Below are 21,270 nucleotides of genomic sequence, written 5' to 3'. Positions count from 1 at the left end.
ATGTGTCTCAGGACACATTCCTAACAAGACACCACCACACCCTGGGTGCCCAGGAGAACAAGGTCAACAACCATGTATGTTGAGAGCCTGGGCTGCCCTCCCACCACCCGCTTAGGAAACATAAAAGTGGTCACGAGAGGAGCCTGCAGAGGGACTTTTAAAATCCCCAAATCACGGCAGGCGACTCCCAAACCCATTTCACTGAGTGGATGTGCCTGCGTGACAGTCTACTTGTCTTGTGTTCACAGACTCACGTCCCAAATGAACTCACTGCAGGACAGACCCCCAGAGTCATACCGAGACAGCTCACGAATGCTTTGAATTCGATCAGATGGTCCATGTTTTCATCCAGGAGCCTGAAAGTCCTTTCAGCGAGGATTTCTGTGTGGGCCCCGCAGGTCCACGGCGAGACGAGCTGAAACAGGCGTGCAAACTGCCGGGCGTCTATGCGGTACTGCTCCGCGTAGGGCCTGCTGGGGTCATGGCGCAGGGCCACGGGCCTGGGCTGCTCCCAGTAGCAGCTCATCATGTGTTCTCTCTAACAGGGGAGCGAGAGGGGTCTGTGAGGGGCGGCGGCCCCCATGGGAGGCCGCACACGTAAAGGCCAAAGCCAACACAGCCTTCTCTCCTGACTTGCTTTGCCTCGTAAAATTCAGTATTGAATAAGCAACATTATAAAACAAACAAATGAAAAAATTAACTCACAATCTCACCACTCCAACCAGAAATGTAGTTACAGGTAACCCTGTAGTAACAAGCAAAAACTTTTTCCTTTTTATTAAGGTTTCTTTTTTCATTGTAGCAGAATATACATAACAAAATTTACCATTTTAACAATTTTTAAATGTACAGTTCAGCTGCCATAGTTTTGTTTTGTTTTGTTTTAATTTTGGCCACACTGCACAGCTTATGGGATCTTAGTTCCCCGACCAGGGAATTGAACCTGGACCCACAGCAGTGAGAGCGCAGAGTCCTAACCACTGGACCGCCAGGGAACTCCCCTGCCATAGTTTTAATTACTGAAATCATACAATTTTTATTCTGGTATTTTTTCTTAAATCATATTATTTGAAAGTCAGAAAGTACTAGACAAATCTATAGGATACAGAAGAAACTATTTACCCTGGTAACCTGTGAGGATGGAAAACGGGGGCAGGGACCCAGATGGAGAAGCAAGCTTTTTTATATGTTCTGAATTTTCAACCACATGAATATATTAACAATTCAAAAAAGTAAAAGTAAAAAAAGCAAAGGCAATTTGAAGTCTTGGGAATAGACTGAAAACTAAAGCAATCAAAACTGGCCCTGTCGCCTAGGACCAGGTTAGCCTCTTTAGAATGTTTCTTTTACACCTGTACTAAATCACCTCTTGGGACATCTCAACTCACTTGAAATAGTTCCCAATGACTGCAGGGTTCTTCACGATTTCAATGCCCTCTGCCCATAAGGATGGCACAGAAACAAGTACAGATGCTATAATATCCAAGTGCCTATCCTTGGATGGAAACCAAAATGCCATCTATAATTTTACTGCATATTCTCTGGAGCCATGTTCCTTAAATAGCCTTTGCAGAATCAGGAAAAGTATCATAAGAATGTTCAAGTGTGAAACAAAGGTCTGATAAATTCCCATTCCTCAAACCCAAGACACACTGTGAATTTGCGTGTATATCTGCCACCCTGTGATGCTAGAGGCCCTCAGAATCCTACCCAGAAGAAAACAGTTATAAAGGCCAAGGACTAGTACAACCAGTTTACACAGAATCCTACAGAAAAGTCAATATAAAAACAGGCAAAGGATATGAAGAGATGATACAAGAAAGTATATGATTAGCCAATAAACTTATGAAAGGGTACTCAACCTCACTAATGAGTAAACAAATGTTAAGTTAAAATGAAATGCAATTTTCTACACAACTAGTAAAATTTTAAAAGATCCATAATGTTAAATGCTGGGTGAGTGGGGAACATAGGAAATGAGCACCCTTAGGCATCATCAGTAGAACTGAAATTTGAAAAATCTAAAACGCTTTAGCAATAGTGACTAAAACTTGGTTTGTGCATCCCTAAGGAACCCATCCTACAGAAACGGCAGCACAGGTGTCCCAAGAAAGGCACAAGCATGCTTGATACAGCACTGTTTATAAAGCAGAAAAAACTGGAAATGAGATAAATGTCCCTCAGCAGGTGAATGGTTAATAAAGTATGGTTAAGCCCTACCATCAAATCCTGCAGCCATTAAAAAAGAACGAGAAAAGATCTGTACATACTGAATCTACAAAAATGTCACAGGCACTGTTTCAGGTCCTGAGTATTTCCAAAAGTAGTCAATGACATCAAGTGTGTATTATATTGTTCCCATCTTACTTGAAGAGAGAAGACTAATGAAGCTGTTTTCAATTTCAGAGGATAAGGGACAGACATCGCAAATCTAAATTTACATAATTTAAAACATTGCTTTATAACCTGGACGGACCTCGAGGACATTACGGTAAGTGAAATAAGTCAGAGAAATACTATATGATCTCATATGTGGAATCTTAAAAAAAAAAAAAAAAAAAATAGCAACATGGGATTCCCTGGTGGCACAGTGGTTAAGAATCCACCTGCCAATGCAGAGGACAAGGGTTCGAGCCCTGGTCCGGGAAGAACTCACATGCTGCAGAGCAACTAAGCCTGTGCGCCACAACTACTGAGTCTGTGCTCTAGAGCCCACGAGCCACAACTACTGAGCCGCGTGCCACAACTACTGAAGCCCACACGCCTAGAGCCCATGCTCCACAACAAGAGAAGCCACCGCAATGAGAAGCCTGCGCACTGCAACAAAGAGTAGCTCCCATTCGCTGCAACTAGAGAAAGCCCGTGTGCAGCAACAAAGACCCAACACAGCCAAAAATAAAATAAATTCAAACAAACAAACAAACCCAAAGTCATAGAAAAGGATCAGATTCGTGGTTACCAGAGGCTGGGGCTGGCCGTGGGTGCAGGTTATAGAACGGGGTGAAGGGGGTCAAAAGGTACAAATCTCCAGTTATAAGATAAATAAGTCCTGGGATGTATGTACAACACGACAACTATAGTTATCACTGCTGTATGGTATATTTGAAAGCTGCTAAGAGAGTAGATCCTAAAAGTTCTCGTCACAAGAAAAAAATCATTTTTGTTCTTTTTTTTCGTATCTATAAATTTATGACATGATGGATGTTAACTTACTGCGCATCATTTCGCAATACATGTAAGTCATTATGCTGTACACCTTAAACTTAGTGCTGTAGGTCAATTATACCTCAATAAAACTGAAAGAAAAGAAAGAACTGCATTAAGGCATAAAAGAAAGATTGCTTTCCATTCAGAATAAAAATAGATTTCATTACGTACACACTGTTCATCTTTAATAGGAAAGAGTACGTAAAGAAGACAGAGCAGGCTATTCCTTGTTGACATAGAGAATGGTCACACCTGTACGTTCCAGGCTTCGGGAAAGGAGGCAATGAAGTTAAGGAATGGACTCCTTAATAAGACCCTATCACATATTTATACAACAATGTAAGGGTATCTCTATGTGGCCCTTTCCCTTGGGAAAACGAATTTCTGATTCAAGAGACAAGAAGAGATGCATGTAAAACCCAACTAGGGACCATTATACCTCACAGTACTTAAAGAAGCATTAAAATATAAGAGGCCAGATTATGAAAGCCAAGGGCATTCAGGGAAGGTCAGCAGCAAGGGGGCAGTGGGAGCGGGGGAGGACAGCCTGAGGGGGGTTCCGTGGCGGTGAGGATGGCTCTGGGCACATAAAGGAGGTACCTCAGGCTGTATGACGGAATTAGACACCATGATGATGACGCTACTGTCCTGGAATTTCTTTTGGAAGTGCATTTTGAAATTGGTCTTGTATTTAGAGTTGAAGTTTATATTCATAGTTAGTCCTACACAAATGAAAGGCCTGCAGAGCTAAAAAAAAAAAAAAATACGAAAATAAATTTCACCCACATTGTTCACAGAAAAGATAGAAATAGGACACAGGAAATAGCTGTCTGTCTTCTTTAAATACTCCTTGTATGAAAGATTAATGATACAGTTAGTACTTAATGAAACTTATTTTTATGATGAATTTAAGGCAGTCTCTTAAGTCATATAAATTCAAATGTGAGACGTCTTATTCTCTCAAATTGAGAAGTTAGCCCTAAATAAATCAAAGATGTTTTATGCTAAACAACACGTTTGTTAACCTGCTTTTGTGTTTCTAGTACTCCCTGTTTTTCCTCCTTGAAAGTCAAAGAGAGGTGGCGGTGTGGGACACTAAGTCACCTCTGGCTTCGTATTTTCTCTTCATGCAACAGAGGAAACTATAAAACTTGAAACCCGGTGATGTTTACAGGAGACGTAGCCTGAGGACTCATCACGCATCCTGCTGACCAGGCGTGAGGAGTGCCGGGAACCTACTAAGCCAGCCACCATGTCAGTGACCACAGGGAGATGTGACACGACGGCCCCAGGAAGGGTCAGACAATATCTGCGGCTCTGCTCAGGAGACCTAAGTGCTGCTTAAGATTATCTTGAGCACGCGGCCATTTGAGTGCAGAAGTGCTGGCAGCTCAGAGGCCCCACCAGGACAGCTCCGGTGGCCGACTCCTCCGGGCTGGCCTGCTTTCTGCGGCTGTCTTCTCCCCGCTTCACTGCCAGGCTGTAGGGAGTGGGTCCACTGTCTGCCTCTCTTCCCCATTTTTACTGACTGTTTCGAGCAAGAGAAAAGGCACCTGAAAATGGTCTTTGCAGGGTGATTTAATTCAGCAAGTCTTCCACCTAAATATCCAAATAGTCGAAATACAGTTTAGCATGGTAAGTATTACCAACATGACAGGTTTTAAATGATTTAAAAATGAGTAAGACCATAGGGCAATGTGAAAAAGTGTTAATGACAGCATCAGGGGAAAACAGAACATAAAGTAGCAGGCAGACCAGCCACACAAACACAAGAATATGTACACACGTCATGTGGGTGAGAGGTTATGATTAAAAAGTATTTGAGGTGATACCGGGAATTGTATTCAATATCTTGTAAAAACCTATAATGAAGAAGAATATACGTATGGGACTTCCCTGGTGGTCCAGTGGCTAAGACTCCACGCTCCCCATGCAGGGGGCCCGGTTCGATCCCCTGCTCAGGGAACTAGATCCCACGTGCATGCCGCAACTAAAGACCCCGCATGCGGCAACTAAAAAATGAAAAAGATCCCGCATGCTGTAACGAAGACCCCGCACACGGCAACAACAAAGATCCTGCGTGCCACAACTAAGAGCAGCCACAGCCGAACAAATAAATATTTTTTAAGAAAAGAATATATATACGTATAACTGAATCACTGTGCTGTATACCAGAAGCTAACACAACATTGTGAATCAACTATACTTCAATTTTAAAAAATAATAATAGAAAAAAGTATACGAGGTGATAATTTCAATAAGGGTCACTGTTGCATCCACTTTTTTTTTGTATTTTTTTAAATAAATCTATTTCTTTTTGGCTGCGTTGGGTCTTTGTTGCTGTGCGAGGGCTTTCTCTAGTCGCGGTGAGCGGGGGCTACTCTTCATTGTGGTGCGCAGGCTTCTCTTGTTACGGAGCACGGGCTCTAGGCGCACGGGCTTCAGTAGTTGTGGCACGTGGGCTCAGTAGTTGTGGCTCACAGGCTTAGTTGCTCCGCAGCATGTGGGATCTTCCCGGACCAGGGATCGAACCCAGGTCCCCTGCACTGGCAGGCGGATTCTTAACCACTGCCCCACCAGGGAAGTCCCTGAATCCACTACTGACTGGGGACTCGGCCTAGGGCAGTGAAGGACGTGTCCCCAGCACCGAGGGCCTATCAGCCGAGCGCAACAGCATCCGTGCTCGGGCCCAGGAGGCACGGCCAAGCCAGAGCTGGCCGGGGGGCCGCTCCAGCCTCGCTGCCACCCAACAGGCACATGCCGACCCCTCCAGCCTCTGCACCCTCCCGCAGGCAGGCGATGACATCAGCTGGGGTCTGGCTCAGGGCCTGTCACTCCCTCATCCTCCCAGATTTTCCTACCTTGAATAAATCGTAGAGTTCCTCTAGGTCTTCTGGAAGGACTGAGACTTCGGGGATAACGACTCGCAGCTTGAGGAAAGAACAAACGGTCATGGAGTGAACTCTGCCTGCCCCTGGGAGGACCAGAGGCCGAGAGGGCGCGTCCCGCTGAGGTGGACGCCAGGCGCCCAGCTCCTCCCGGGACAGAGTCTGTTCCCATCACAGAGATCACTTTATGGCCGCTCTCTCAGGGCTTTTTATCCTCATCTTTTCTGATTCACACGTCGGCGACTCAGGACAAGCATTGTAAGTCCTAATGGGAGTAAACAGTAGCAAGGCTACAGCTTGGGCAGGAAGTTCCTCCTGCACAGCCATCAACACTGCAGGCCCTCGGTGCCGGGCATGCGCTATACTGTCCCTCATTTAAGCCCACACGGTGGTTAGTATTATCCTCATTTTACAATCGGGGAGACCGAGGCTCACAGTAGTTAGTTTGCTCACAATCTGTCTGACTCTCAAACTAAACCCACGCTCTTTCTCCACCAGCTCACCCTGTCAAGTTGTTAATTCAATGCAAAAAAAAAAAAGCTGGCTTTCTCCTGTTAGGAGACCAGCAGGGCACCCAGCCCAGGTCAGCACCTGGCCGCCAGGAGCAGTGGTTCCCAGGAGGCCTCTACTCACCACATTCTGCTTTGTGGTGTCTTCGTGGCCCTGCAGGACCCGGATCCTGTGCTTGCAGCGCATGTGCTCGATCTGAGCCACAGACTGGTCTCCGAATTTCTGCAGGGAAGGAAGGGTCCACTCACTCACAGAATCCCTTACGCGTCCATACAGGAAACAGAAGTAGCCTGGAAAACCTCCCTGGAAGTCCATCTCCCAAGAGAGCTGGGGTGGGGCAGGGATGGGGCCCAGGTACCTCGTAGGAGTCCCGGATCAGGTCGGCAATGTCGGTCATAGGACAGGGCTCCTGGTCATCCGAGAAAAAGGCATGGTGGCTGCCTAGCGGGGGTCCAGGGCTATCCTCGTTCTTGATGTGATCCAGAAACCTGGGCACACCACCCACCGGAAAAGCACAGGTTTACCCTCCCCTGGGCACCATGCGACACCTGCCTTCACAGGGGCCCCTGGACACGTGGCAGCAACTGTCAAACCAGCTCGTCTGCCTCCAAACGGTGGGAGGAGTGCCAGGCAGCAACTGCTACACTCATTTTAGAGAAAACGAGAGACGTGCGTGAAGCCAGACTTGTGGACCTGGGCGCTACGGGAAGGTTTCCCAGGGTCTGTGACTCTCCAGGGACATAAATACAAAATCCTGTGCATACTGCAATTTTAAGCTTCCACAGTATTCTGAAAAGGAGCTTTTCATTTGTCATCCAACTTGCCCTCAGCTCCAAGGGACCCGGGTTCCCGTCCTCAGCTTTGCGGGACTTTGCCTTCCCTACAACGCACCATCCCCTATGCACAAAATGTCCAAATCCTCCAGCTGGCGGCCTGAGGCCCACGTCTTCCCGTGTCCGCCTGCCCGCCCCCGTTCAAGGCCACCATGAGTCCCTCTCGACTAAGGACACTTGAACCTGCTCAGAGAAAGGCACCGATACCCTCGCCCCTCCTGCCTCTCACTTGGCGGACAGGAGCGAGGGAAGGCAGACTCCTCACCGCACACGGGTGACTGGGCTGCCTGATGGCCTGGCCCTGGGGGCACATGGGGTGACAAGTGGTAGAGTGGAAGAACTCCCACAGCGACAGCCCGGCTGCCTGGACCTGCCGCCTGGCTCCTGGAGTCCCGCTGCTGCCCCTCCACCCCAGGCGGTCCCCACCTGCTGAGGACCATCAAGGCCTGGCTGTCGTCCTTGCTGCTGCACAGGTCCTCGGCGTTGGCCTCCAGCACGGCCAGCCCCAGCTGGAAGATGGCCTTGATGCCATCGTAGAAGAAGCAGTCGACCACGTTCACCGCGCTCTCCAGGGGCATGATGCTGAGGAACAGCGTCAGGAACCAGGAGAGGGAGATGGACGCCAGGGCCGAGAGGTCGTGCATGTGCTCCGCCAGCTCAGGGAGCTGCTCCTTGATGAGCTCCTCGAAGACCGATTGGTCCACCTGGGCCCCTGGGAAAGGAGGCCACAGAGATGGGGGAGAGAGTCACTCCCTCCAAAGTCAGCCCCAAATTAAAACGACTCTGAGATACGCACAACGATGAAACGGGACTGGAGGCCAGAAAAGGACTTACACTTAGTTAGTTCACTGGTTTTTGATGTTTTGACCAAGGTAATTCTATGGGGAAAGGACAGTATTTTCAAAAAATAGTTGTGAATTGGGACTTCCCTAGCGGTCCAGTGGTTAGGACTCGGCGCTTTCACTGCTGTGGGCCCGGGTCCAAACCCTGGTCAGGGAACTCAGATCCTGCAAGCCACACAGCATGGACAAAAAAAAAAAAAAAAAAGTGCCGAATCCAGTGGATATCTGCATGGCGTGGGGAAGACAGGAAAAAGGCAAAATTTCTTAGGACACAAAAGCATTAACCATAGAAAAAAATTACAAATTGGACTTCACCAAGATTAACGACTGGTGTTCTTCAAAAGAGACCATTAATGAAATGAAAATGCAAACTTCAAACTTGGAGAAAATATTTGCGATACATATACCTGACAGAGGTTTCATAATCACAATAAAGAACTGATGCAACTTAGTTGTAAGAAATCAATGACCAAATCTTTTTCTAAAAAGAGGTAAAATTTGGACACTTCAAAAGTGATGATAAATAAATGGCCAGTAGGCACAGAAAAACAGGTGCAACGTCATTAACAATTATCAGAGAAATGCAAATTAAAACCATCAGGACATTCCATTTCTTACCCACTAGGATGGCTAAAATTAAAAAGCCAATTCCAAGTGCTAACAGGGATGCAGAGCAACTGGAACTCTCACACATTGCTGGTGTGAGATAATATGAAGGCATTTCATCCACTTTGGAAAACTGACAGTTTCTTATAAAGTTAAGCATTCATCTAACTATGACCCAGGAATTCTACTCCTGGGTAAAGACAAAGAAAACTGACAATATACATTCCAAAAAGACTCATACATGAATGTTCATTGCAACTCTACTTATAATAGAAGAAACTGGAAACTCAAATGTCTATCAACAGGTGACTGGTATGAATGTACAGTGAAATACTACTCAGCAATGAAAAGGAACTGCTGACGCGCCAACAACGTCGTGTTATGCGAAGGAAGCCAGAACATTCTCTATTATTATGTTTATTCCAAGTTCAAAAATAGGCCAAGTTCATCTGTGGTGACAGAAGTCAGTACCAAGCATTGCATGTGGCAGGGAAGAGGCAGAAGGGAACTTTGTGGATTATGGAAATGTTCCAAATGTTCTACCCTGTATTGCGGTGGTGGTCACATTATCATGGAGGGTCTACTGATCACTGTTGAGTACCATCTGCCCCATAGCAACACTCCTCACCCAATGAGGGCTTGGACAACATGCTTCCCAATGACCGCGAGGTTCTGGTTACTCCTTGCTGCTCTGTACAACATTAAATACCTCGCGTGATATGAGGTGAAAAGGGAAGGAAACCAATTAGCCACTCAGGCACAGGAGGGGGCAGAGGAAGACAGTCAGAGGTCACCAAAAGGCCGCCTCCTTCCCAGCCAAGCCCCACCCCACCTTCCTCCGAGTGGTCATCGCACTCCCTTGGTCCTTAGACTTCAGCCTTCAAGCATCTTCTTCCTGCCTTGTCCCTACATCCACTCCTTTGCCAAATTCCATCTCGAATTGGTTCTTTTGTTTCTGTTCCCATGGCTGCCGCCCTAATTTTAGGCCATCTCCATCTCTCATTCTGGATTACTAAAAAGTGTCCCTAAGAGTATCACCAGGCCAGAGCAATTTTCATGTCCTTTTCCCCACAAGGAGGTTGCTGGACCACAGAGAGGATGCAAATTCCAATCTCAACTGCACAAAGGACAGCAGCTCAAGTGCTTGAGCACTGATGGGTCAAACACAGGTTTGCCCAGAGCCCAGGCAGCCATAAATGTGCTTTCTTACGATCAAGCTGTAAGCGAGGCATTTTCCTCCTCTGCCCTTCACGTCGGCCCTCAAGGGTCTCCAGTATTGCTCTACTCCCCTCCTCTCCTGTCTGTACAAACTCCCTGGGTACCAGGAGCAGACCCCCTCCCTTTCCAGGCCTCAGCATCAGTGAAAAATCTCTTTGGTTTTCACTTTTTGATTTGCTTTTTGCGCCTAGGTTTTTCTTTCCTGAAGTTCAGTTATCCACATAATTCGTTTGTTCTTTATCCAAAACCTGTAAGAGTTTGTGGCAAGAGAGCAATCAGGTTGCCACATTCCACTCTTTTGCCAAAACTGTGCAGAGAATTACACTAGTTAGTTTTGCAAATTCAAGAGTCAAAACGGTGTTTGTGCAGAGACTAGCTGAGTGGCACAGGGGACTTTATAACCAGGACTGGTGATCAACATCTCTGCCCTGGCTCGGTCACTACCCCTGGGTACAGAGGGGGAGGAAGGAGGCAGTTACCAATGACTCGATGGTTGAAGTAGTCGGGCAGCATCCGCTCACACACAGCAACCAGCAACCAGAAGGCTTCCTCCTCCTCGGCGTATAGCAGCAGAAGGGAGGTCAGGATGTTCATGGACTGCTCAGGGGGTTCGCAGGGGAGGGGACAGTTACTGACGAGGCCACACAGTGCCACAGAGACATTCAATAACACACAAGTCCAAGTGATCCGCAGAAGTCAAGACTGCATGATGAGAGACCCAGCGTACCCACCCACAGCGACACCGAGCCAGAACGACCACGGTGTCACCGTGGCCTCACAAGACACACCGGGCTGAGCGACCAGCCACTGCTCCACCCCTGAGCCCACGGTGTGATGCTGGATTGGGCTGTGAGCACGCCTCAGGCTCAGATCCCACCCAGCTGTCTCTGTGTCTATGTTTGGACAGAGACACACACACACACACACACACTCACCCACTAATTTCGCTTATGCACAGGAGACAAAGTTTAAAATCCTCTGTTTTTAAGGGTCAGTAGCTTCTCTCACCCAGCCTCGTGCCGGGGTTTTATTTTGTGCTTGCCTACCACTCGGAGGGTGTCTTGCCTCCACTCGTGCATCCTGGAGGAAGGCGATCCACCCCAAACAGCTTTTTCCTCCCCAAATAGCATTTAAAAAAGAATCCCTACAACTTCTGTACGGTCTGGAGGGAGAAAGCTCCCACGGCAGCTTCATGGATACCGTCCTGCAGTGGAGGCCCGGAGACCGTGAAGACTGCACAGCCTCCCGTGGACAGAGGCCCAGCCTGTGCAACGCTCTCCCTGGGCACTGGGTAACGTTGCTCCTTCTGCATCATCAGCCTGACTACACGAGGTTGATTCCCTCCACACGACAGTCCTCGGTACAGACGGCTGAAACACAGACCCGAGGCCTGGGTGGTAGCCCAGGATGGGGGCTATGACCTCCACCCCGCAGCGCACAGCTCACCTGGCAGTACCCGATTCTGGGGTTCCGGTGGGCATAAGCCGTCAGGACTCTCCTCAAAGCAGCGATCCCCGTTTCGTTTTGGAAGGCGGGGTGCTCCGGTAAGGAGCGATGCAGGTCCCGTTCTATCTCCTCTGTCACCAGGCAACACTTTCCCATGGACTCCTCCACCAGGTTGCCATAGTAACCGGGATGCGAGGCGAGGTCAGTGACAGCATCTGATGATTTAAAAGTAACGTTTCAAGGGCGACTGATTACCAGGAGAGAGTCCACATGGGGAGGGGCCTGTCCGGTCAGAGGACCTCAGTGGGGTCCTGCGACCCGAGGGACATAAAAAATAGTTTGAGACCACACACAACCAAAAGGAACTTCAGTTCTGCTAAGAAGAAAAGAGAAAAAAAGAAATAACATGGCTTTGCTAAGAATAACCTTATAGAGAGGGGGGAAGAGCTCACACTAGAAATAGCTTTATTACTATGCTTTTAATAAGTTGTATTCCCTGGTAACAGAAGTGTGTGTGTGTGTGTGTGTGTGTGTGTGTGTGTGTGTGTGTGTACTTTAGGTGGTGGGATTTTGAGCCGTGTCACTTTCTTTGCTTGCTGCTCCATACGAATATGGACTGTTTTTATTAAACACAAAAATACTGGGAGGATGCTTTCTGTAAGTCCCCTCTATTTTATTAAATACAAAAATACCCTCATCTGACAGAGGAAGGGTTTCACGGGCATGCTGTTGGTGGGCAGCGGGAGAGACAGGCCGGGAGGCAGCGGGGAGACTCGGCCTGTGGAACAAGGTGAGCGCTGGGAGGAGAGGGACCAGTAGACACCCGCTCAGCAGCCCCAGCGCCCAGGAGCCAGCCAGCATCGGGTCTGGGTCTGGGCCTCTCGGGCAGCAGAGGAGAGGGGCTAGGCGACTTCGGGGAGAGACGGGGAAGAGGGAGGAGAGAGGTGACCAAGGAGGAGGCCGAGGAACAGGGACAGGGCGCAGGGAGGACGGGTCCCCAGGCCTAGCCTCCGGGAGAGCACAGCAGGGTCCCCGGGGCAGGCGGAGCCCTGGCCACCCCACCCCTAGCACCCCGAAAGGGTCAGCAGTCACACTGTCCTGGACCACAGGGCCTTCTCTTCCTGCTGGCAGGGCCCCAGCCGCTCCACCGCGTGGCACCAAACGGCTGACAGAGAAATGCCTGCTCGGAACGCCTCTGGGGACCGCGGCCCCAGTCTCAGCTCCTCCGTCAGCGAGTGTCCTGATGAGAGATGCCCAAGAGCAGCAGCAGGAGAGTCCCCGGTCCAGCGGTGCAGCAGGAGGACGCAGGCGGGAGAGAAAGCCCTGCGGCTCTGCCTCGCGGGGACGCTGTGTGCCCCCCACAGAGGAGCGAGCAAGAGGAAGCGCGCAAGAGGAAGCGCGCAAGAGGAAGCGCGCAAGAGGAAGCGCGCAAGAGGAAGCGCGCAAGAGGAAGCGCGCAAGAGGAAGCGCGCAAGAGGAAGCGCGCACTGAGGGATTCGCTACAACACACGCAACTCAACACCTTCTGAAGATGTTTTCGTTTCCTCTACTTCAGGACTCACGTCCTAGAAAGACGCTGCACGTCAAGGGCGTCCTGAACAGAATTCTGGGGACAACGAAGAGACTCATAGTCATTTCTAAAGGAGACGCGATCCCTTGGCCAGACCCTGCACTGACCCAGGACATCACAGCCAACGTGGGAACGTCCTGAGGTCCCCGGTCGGACACGTCACAGGCAGAGGGGACCCCTCTGCACACACACACTGCCCAGGTCGGGGCCTTTGTCCCGTGTCCGCTCCAGAAATAAAAGTTGGCCTGGAGACCCCAGAAACGCTCACCAGAGAAAAGGAGCCAGAGTTTGCCACGTAACGACTCGGGGATCCCCATGGCCACCAGCTTCCGGATCTTCTCCGTACGGAACATGCACACGGTCCTGCCGTACTCTACGAAGTGGTCGTTCCAGAGTCTCATCTTGATCTGTTCTCTGGGCTGCAAGTGGAAACATGCTGCATGTACAAAGAAGGTCGTCTGCACCCTCCACAGCCCGTCACAGGGAGAGGCTCCTTCTGCTGACGGAGGGACCAACGGTGACAGGCAATTCGCTCAGCAGATACCTATGAACCTCCACCAGGCACAGGGCATGTAAAGGGCACCAGCCCTTCAGGGGTTCAGGGCCCAGTGGGAGCACTGACACAAATATTGATAAAACGCCCAAAGCAGATGGGAGGGTGGGGTAGGGCTGGGTGGGGAAGCCTCTCCGGATACTGACACCAAGCCAGTTGCCGAGACAGGTCAGCTCAGAGGGCAAAGCGGAGCAAGGGGCTCTCGTGATTTCCCTGGAACTTCCTGACAGCCAGGGGAAAAACCGCCAACCCAAAAAACTTACATTGTTCTCACTAGCAGAGATGAAAAAGACACGATGTCTCTAGGTGACTGAAAATCCTTTAAAATTATGGATTTTTAAAATCCTTTAGAATTCCTAGCTGGCAGGAATTTCTAGTGCCTTTTAAACAAGATGTTTATATATCCTTTTAATTATCTGTATTCTCTAGTAATAGTTTACAGAATACCGACGTTGCATACACTCAATATTCTTACGTGTTTCATCGAGCATTCATTGAGCATCTCTGTAAAGTACATCAGAAGGCTCAGTTCTGAATGAAAAAAGCTAACGATCTATGATACACGAGCCATTAAGCGGCCAAGGGGCAGCAATCGTGTTCACGGCCACCCTGGTACTCATGGTCCCGACACAGCACCCCTCGTGCCAGGGCACCATCTCAGAGCATGATTCCTAGTCTATTTACCATACAGGCATTGCCCTCAGTCTCTCCCTACAGAGGAGAAAACTATATAAATGTGGCAAAAGTATTTTTAGTTCAGTAAAACGAGAAGACAGCCCAGGTACAAAAAAGAAACACTGCACCAGAGAGCCACACAGACACCACCGGGTAAAAGGAGACAGACTTGCTCTGCACCCGGAAGCCCCACAAGGGACGGCATGCACGGACGCCACCCGAGGGGCAGGTGGGGAGAGCCATGGCCCTCGGACGTCCCACCACACCCTTCACCCACCGGGACGCACTCTCAGACCACCAGCACCACTGACCACTTCCCCTTTTTGCCAATGAGGAAAAGAGGGAGGCAAAGGGGGCGCATCACGTGTCCCCAGGTTGCCTGGTAACCTGTGCCGCGCCAGGCCCACCCTCCAGGGCCCGCGGGAAGCCACGCCCCTGACACCTCCGCCTGCGCCCAGTGGTGGCGAGGGCGGCGCCGCATCACCCACCAGTCTCGAGTCGGGGCTCTGGCTGCCCGACCGCCGGAAGCCGGCGACCAGGGCCTCGGCGTGCAGCTGCGGGCTCATCTCTTTCTCCCTTTCCTCGCTGTTTTGAGAAGACACCATCTCAATACGCCCAAACCTGTGGTCACCGCACATGCTTGTTGAATGAAACACAGACGAAGTCTGCATGGGGAGAAAAAAAAAAAAAAAAATGAGAGAGAAGTCACTGCCTTCATCATAAGACAGTCTTTGTTTTGCCTTTGGATGCAGGAGCCTATTAACAAACTTAAACACGCCTCTCTGTTTAGGACTTCCGGGAAAAACAGACTAACACTAGAACCAAGAGATCTGATCCTCCGCAAGGTACGTGGTCCACACGGCGCCTTCCCGGCGAGGCTGCTCACGGCACACAGGGCACAGCCCCAGTGGGGCTGGGGAAGCACCATCGCGCCCTCAGCTTCCAGAACTGAGGATGGCCATCTCGAGAAGACTGCTCTCAGGTACTGAGAGACGTTCCCTCCCTTCCTCCTGTCACTACTTGGATGAAAAGAGGTCCAGAAAGAAGGGGGACGGGTGTGAAAGAATTCGGGACTGGGTCCCAGCGGATCCGGGTCTATATTTGCAGCTGTCCCATCTTAACGACAATGCAACATCTCTTTCGGCAAAACTTATATCCGCCCCCAAATAACATCATCCCCTCCAACCTCGGGGGGATGGCGGGGGCACTGACCTCTCTAACCAGTAAAGAGGGTGTCCACTCACCTGTGGGTTGATTCCCCACCAAACCCTCCAACCTCTGAGGGGGTGGCCTGTCGATCCCTCTGACACATGGGTATACCCCATCTATCCCTGTATCCTGTCAGGGGGGCATGCTCTGGGCATCCTCCAACCTGTGGGTGAGTCCCCATCCACCCTCCAGCCCTGCCACACCCACTCAGGACACCAGCGCCGTCAGAGACGATACCACACTGCCTGCTCCACGGACCCAATCATTGCTTACATTTCTCTGGTACCCAAGTGGATCATCGTTACGTGCACACCCCTTTGGAGACCCCTGGCCTCGAGGTGCTGAAAAAAAGGGATTTTCAATTTACGGGATCCCACAGTTTCCAAGGATCATACCAGGTCCTCATCCCGCGTCGTGTCATAGTGCACGGGGTGGTCGGCGTGCACCTGCTTCAGTCTCGCCAGCAGACTCTCCACCAGGCTGTCGCGATCCGTGAGCTCGATGAACTGGAAGGCCATCTTGCTCCTGACGCTGACGATGATGGGGTTCGGCAGCAGGCTCGTGTCCTCCATTTTCTCAATGCTCACGACCTGTTACAGTCACGCGCACAGAGGCACGGCAAGAGAGAAGACGGGCAGGCGTTTAACTGCATATTCGGAAAACATCCCGAGAGAAGGCAAAACCCGGTAACTGCGATAAGGAACCAGTACGAAGTCAGAAAGTATGGAATGCGGCATATGCACCACGGCACGAAGTGGGAGTGGCTCCAGTGCCCCTGGCTGGATGAGCCAAAACGTGGGCTCTGCCTCCAATGGAATGTTATTCAGCCTTAAAAGGGATGGATATTCTCGCAGGTGCTACAGTCTGGATTCACCTTGAGGACGTTATGCTAAGTGACATAAGCCAATCACAAAAGGGCAAATACTGTAGGATTTCACTGATACGAGGGGCCTAAAGGAGTCAGATTCATAGAGACAGAAAGCAGAGCGGTGGGTCCCCAGGGCTGGGGGAGGGGGACAGGAAGCTACTGTTTAATGGGGATAGTGTTTCAGTTCGGAAAGATGAAAAAATTCTCGTGATGGTTGCACCACAGTGTGAATGTACCTAGTACCAGTGAACTCCAACAGTTAAAAATGGTTAAAATGGTAAATGTTATGTATACGCTACCAGTTAAAAAAAAACTACATAAGGCAATCCAGGATTTCTTGCTCCACTCGTAAGTAGGAATATTTGTAAAATGAAGACACCTGCTGCAGAAAAATGGAGGTCAATCACATGAATGAAAAAATTGAGTTTTTCTGAACAGTACTTAGTTCATATGTTATAATAGCAAGAATCTGGAAGTCTTGACGTGTGACAGAGCCGTGGGTCCTGTCACAGCCGACATGCCCTGAAACCACAGTACTGAGCTCATCAGATGTGGAAGCAGACTCCATTTCCAAGAGCAGAACTGTAGAATTTTACAGTTGAAAGGAAGCATGTTTCTAAATTTTTACCTAAAGTTCCAGGAGGGTATAAAAACCAAGCAATTTGACATTTATTTTCAAAAGATGATGCTTTTTGTAAGTCCCCTTTTTTTTCTTTTCTCTTTTGTGGGTGAAAGGGAAGGATTCATCCCTAAGGGCTGTTGGAAAAGCTTTCATTGCTAAGCAGGTACTTTATAATAACAGCTTTATCAATACTGCGGAGGCCAGGGTGCCCAGTTCTCACCATTCAGGTCTATGCAAATTTCAGGTTGCCAGGCAACAACAGAACAAGCAAAGGCCCCTGGTCAATTCAGGCCGTGCATCTCTCCAGCCCCGCCCATCCTCGGTGGCAGAGCCTTGCAGCGTAAGCAGCCATCCCCGCCAACGCCCCGTCTCACGGCAACCACGGCTCCCCGACAGGAGGAAGACAGGTCTACCTCTCGGAACGGGAGGATAACTTTGCAGCAGCCAGCTTCCTTGCTGGCAAAGCAGATGTAACTGTCGGAGGCGAACATCCGCCCGGCCGTGTGACAGCGGCTGAACGGGGTCCAGAGGGAGCAGTCCAGGACGGCGTGCAGCTTCTCCCGCCTCGGCAGCCTGAAGAAGGCCCGGAAGAACTCGTTCTGTGCCCTGGCTTCCAGGTCCCTGGCGAAGGAGGGAGGGGAGAGAGAGAGGCAGGAACAGTGACTGAACGCACTAGACTGTGGAGGAAAACACTCTTAACCCCTCAGCACAACCCGACATAGAAGGGGATGCAGAAAGGTCCTCCCCAGGGCACCCCCCCATACCCTGAATCTTGGCTCTCAAACCCAATCAAGCAACAAGGCAGCCAAATCACAACATTTAAAAATACCAGTGAATTTATGTCATAACCCAGAATTTTAGGAGGAAAAATTCCAAAGAACAGAAGTAAAAACTTGTCTTTGTCACATGAAATAAGCGTTCCAGATTTATCTGATAGAATTAGACTTCGCTCAGAGTCAAAATATGACCTTGTAGCTTCCTTATCAACTGTGCACCCCTGGATGAGACTTGGTGTCTCATCCTGACATCTGTAAAATGGAAATAACACCTAAATGTTCTGCTTCAGGGGATCCCTGTGAATATATATATATATTTTTTTTTTTTTTTTTTTCGGTATGTGGGCCTCGCAATGCCATGGCCTCTCCTTCTGTGGAGCACAGTCTCCGGACGCGCAGTCTCAGCGGCCATGGCTCACGGGCCCAGCCGCTCCGCGGCATGTGGGATCCTCCCAGACCGGGGCACGAACCCGCGTCCCCTGCATCGGCAGGCGGACTCAACCACTGCGCCACCAGGGAAGCCCTCCCTGTGAATATAAAATGATGTCCACAGTATTGTGAAAGAGAAAAAGCAGGTTAGAAATAGCATCTACGGTATGATCCCATTTACATAAATTCTAGAAAATTTGCAGAAAGTGACACGTAGACAGACTTTCCCTAAAATGTTAACAGTGACTATCTCCGCATAGTGGGATTTCTGCTTTCCACTCTGATTCTGCTTAAATTTTCCACCTGACCACATATTAGCTTAAAAAAAAAATTAAGGTATTTTCTTCTAGGAAAAGAACAAATCTTCAAATGTTACGTAAATGCAAGATATTGAACTCCACACCCGGGACTCCGCACGGAGGCCCAAGTGACTTTTTAGACACAATCTGGTCGTGGAGCCCCTGAGATGGGACCTCACCTCCTTCCCACACAGATGCCTATTCCGCCCTAGCTCTCATTTCCAACCCAGACCTCATTTCAGACCCTCGCGCAAGTGTCTTCCCAGGAGACATCATACAGAGATGCGGCAGTCCACGGAATTTACTCTCCAAGGCTCACAAAGAGAAGATACGCACACGTCCAGAAAGCCCTCTGGGCGTAGAGAGAAATGATACAAATTCCACAGATCGAGGTGGCCCCAGTCACAGTACTCCGAAACTGCAGCTCCTTAAATACCTGCTACAACGCGGATGGCTGTTTCCAAGGGGGCCTGAGAGGTGACGGATGAGTTAAAGAACTTGACTGTGATAATTATTTCACAGTGTATGCAAGTATCAAATCTACGTGTTTCTAACTTAAATATATGCATTTTGATTTGCAACTTAGAGCTCAATAAAGCAGGAAGAAAAAGAAAAAACTTCAGAACTTCTGACTCAATCTATAAATAGCTTAAGAAAAAACCCCTATCTTTTAGCTTAAAAAAAAACTTCTATATGAAAAACTGCAAGATAATCTTTGTGAATTGGTTTACACAAATACTTCCCAGTAGAACCTGAAACACAAACAAAAAAATTCAAAATTGAATTGCATCAAAAATTAAATTTCTGGGCTTCACTGGTGGCGCAGTGGTTGAGAGTCCGCCTGCCGATGCATGGGACGCGGGTTCATGCCCCGGTCCGGGAGGATCCCACATGCCGCAGAGCGGCTGGGCCCGTGAGCCATGGCCGCTGAGCCTGTGTGTCCGGAGCCTGTGCTCCGCAAAGGGAGAGGCCACAACAGTGAGAGGCCCGCATACTGCAGAAAAAAAAACCAAAAAACACTATTGTCAAAAGACATATCTGGAAAAAGGACTTGTATCTAGAATATATCAAGATCTTTTACGATTCAATAGAAAGTGGGCAAACAATTCAGTTTTTTTTTAAATGGACAGAAGACGTGAACAGATATGACACCCCAAAAAAAGAGATACAACAAATAAGCAAATGTGTTCAATACCATTAAGAAAAAAGAGGAAGAGGGGGTGGCCTGAGCATCTTCCAGAGAGGAGCTGGGAGAACACAGGAAACTGCCGTGGTTGCCCTAGAAGTTCGCGCTCTGGGAGAATGGGAGGCAAGGCCCCTCCAGGTGAGCCCCGACCCCTGAGAGCAGACCTACGTCCAGCACGTTTGACTGGAGAACTTACATCTTTGTCCTCAGAGTATATGCGGCTCCGGTGGAAGCGAGGCCAGTGCTCTCACCCGCACACATCTGACACATGTGGCTGCACCACTGCCAAACCCAGCCGCTGGCTCTTCCTTCTGGAAGCACATCCCCGCCTCCTGGGGAGACGGCTGGAGCCGAGGTGAGAACAGGGCAAGGAACACGGGTCACAGCAGCTTGGGCGGAGCTACAGGGAGGGTCAGGGGACTTACATGTATATTTACATCGTGCCCAAGCCTTCAGACTAAGACTAAGGTGTTCAGTTATCTGAGGCGGATTAAAAACAATCTTTTCCGTTCAGTGCACCTGCTGCGCCAGCCGTCAGCTCGGTTCAGCCCCCTTCTCTGCGGCCTCGGCGCAGCTACGCGCGGTGTCTGTCCTCCTTTCAGGGCTGTTCTCCCTGCCCTGTAGAGGTCTGTCTCTCCCACACTCCGTAGCCAGAGCCCAGTGACCTCAAGTTACCGAAAGGAAAGCAGCAGCGGGGTGGCGGGGGGGGACGACGACTTTCCTAAATTATCTTCCTTCCTCCCCACTAGAAAGCTCTCTTCCAATCCCGCCTTGAAATATGAGTTATATGTGATATTTAATGTTCTAACGTAGCTGAGATGACAACACGACACCTTGAGAGATGGGGGACCCACAAGCCCCTGGGGAAGCCCAGCACAAGCCCCAACCCCGCACCCCTGCCAGCCTTGAGGGCCCTTTCCCAGCGGGTGGTCGTTTTGACGCTAAATATATCATGTCCTCTTTCTGAACAGCATAGAAACAAAGCCCACTGGTCACAACTGGCCCTTCGGACCTTCCAACGCTCAGTAAATATCTCCACTGTTCCTCCATACAGACCACCAGATGCGGGTCATGACCTTACCCTCAGAAAGTGGCAGCCAATCCCGGGCTTGTGGCCCCGGCGGAAGCGCCCTGCGATGATGGAGTGAGCCAAGCCATCAGCCCCAGAGACACTGCCCGCCCACGGTGCTCACCGCTGGGGCGGTGGGCACAGGCCACAGAACAGCAGGGGAAGGGGCCACGAGTCATCCAACCTGGATACATGCCGTTTTCGGAACCAGGAACCACGTGGGTTGACCAGAATACAGAGCAGTGGACACCAAGTTTGCTGTCGAAGACGAAACTAACATGCGCAATCAGACATGACAACTATGCAGAAAATTCTAGGCTATACGCACACATTTTAAAAATTCAGGGCACTTCCCTGGTGGCGCAGCAGTTAAGACTCTGCACTCCCAATGCAGGCAGCCGGGTTCAATCCCTGGTCCGGGAACTAGATCCCACACGCGTGCCGCAATTAAGAGTTCGCATGCC

The 21,270-nt window shown here is 49.8% G+C and overlaps 1 protein-coding gene across 2 annotated transcripts in view; it reads right to left on the bottom strand.

Moving 5' to 3' along the window:
* Positions 1 to 21,270, bottom strand: part of TBC1D8 (TBC1 domain family member 8) — a 121,717-nt gene that overhangs the window by 12,202 nt on the left and 88,245 nt on the right. The window contains exons 6-17 of one of the 2 annotated variants that reach the window (XM_060027267.1): positions 17,461 to 17,668; positions 15,953 to 16,147; positions 14,837 to 15,013; positions 13,389 to 13,539; positions 11,551 to 11,765; positions 10,584 to 10,701; positions 7,865 to 8,150; positions 6,964 to 7,093; positions 6,729 to 6,827; positions 6,069 to 6,137; positions 3,808 to 3,954; positions 298 to 538 (exon numbers count right to left, since the gene is read on the bottom strand). In XM_060027267.1, coding sequence (XP_059883250.1) covers positions 298 to 538; positions 3,808 to 3,954; positions 6,069 to 6,137; positions 6,729 to 6,827; positions 6,964 to 7,093; positions 7,865 to 8,150; positions 10,584 to 10,701; positions 11,551 to 11,765; positions 13,389 to 13,539; positions 14,837 to 15,013; positions 15,953 to 16,147; positions 17,461 to 17,668 — 2,036 coding nt within the window. The remainder of the gene's footprint in view (positions 1 to 297; positions 539 to 3,807; positions 3,955 to 6,068; positions 6,138 to 6,728; positions 6,828 to 6,963; positions 7,094 to 7,864; positions 8,151 to 10,583; positions 10,702 to 11,550; positions 11,766 to 13,388; positions 13,540 to 14,836; positions 15,014 to 15,952; positions 16,148 to 17,460; positions 17,669 to 21,270) is intronic. The other variant, XM_060027266.1, reaches the window with a different exon arrangement.

The sequence above is a fragment of the Delphinus delphis genome, chromosome 12 (genome assembly GCF_949987515.2).
Source record: "Delphinus delphis chromosome 12, mDelDel1.2, whole genome shotgun sequence".
In the NCBI taxonomy this organism is placed as follows: domain Eukaryota; kingdom Metazoa; phylum Chordata; class Mammalia; order Artiodactyla; family Delphinidae; genus Delphinus; species Delphinus delphis.
The sequence above is the reverse complement of the archived record's forward strand: the minus strand, read 5'-3'. Positions and strand labels throughout refer to the sequence as shown.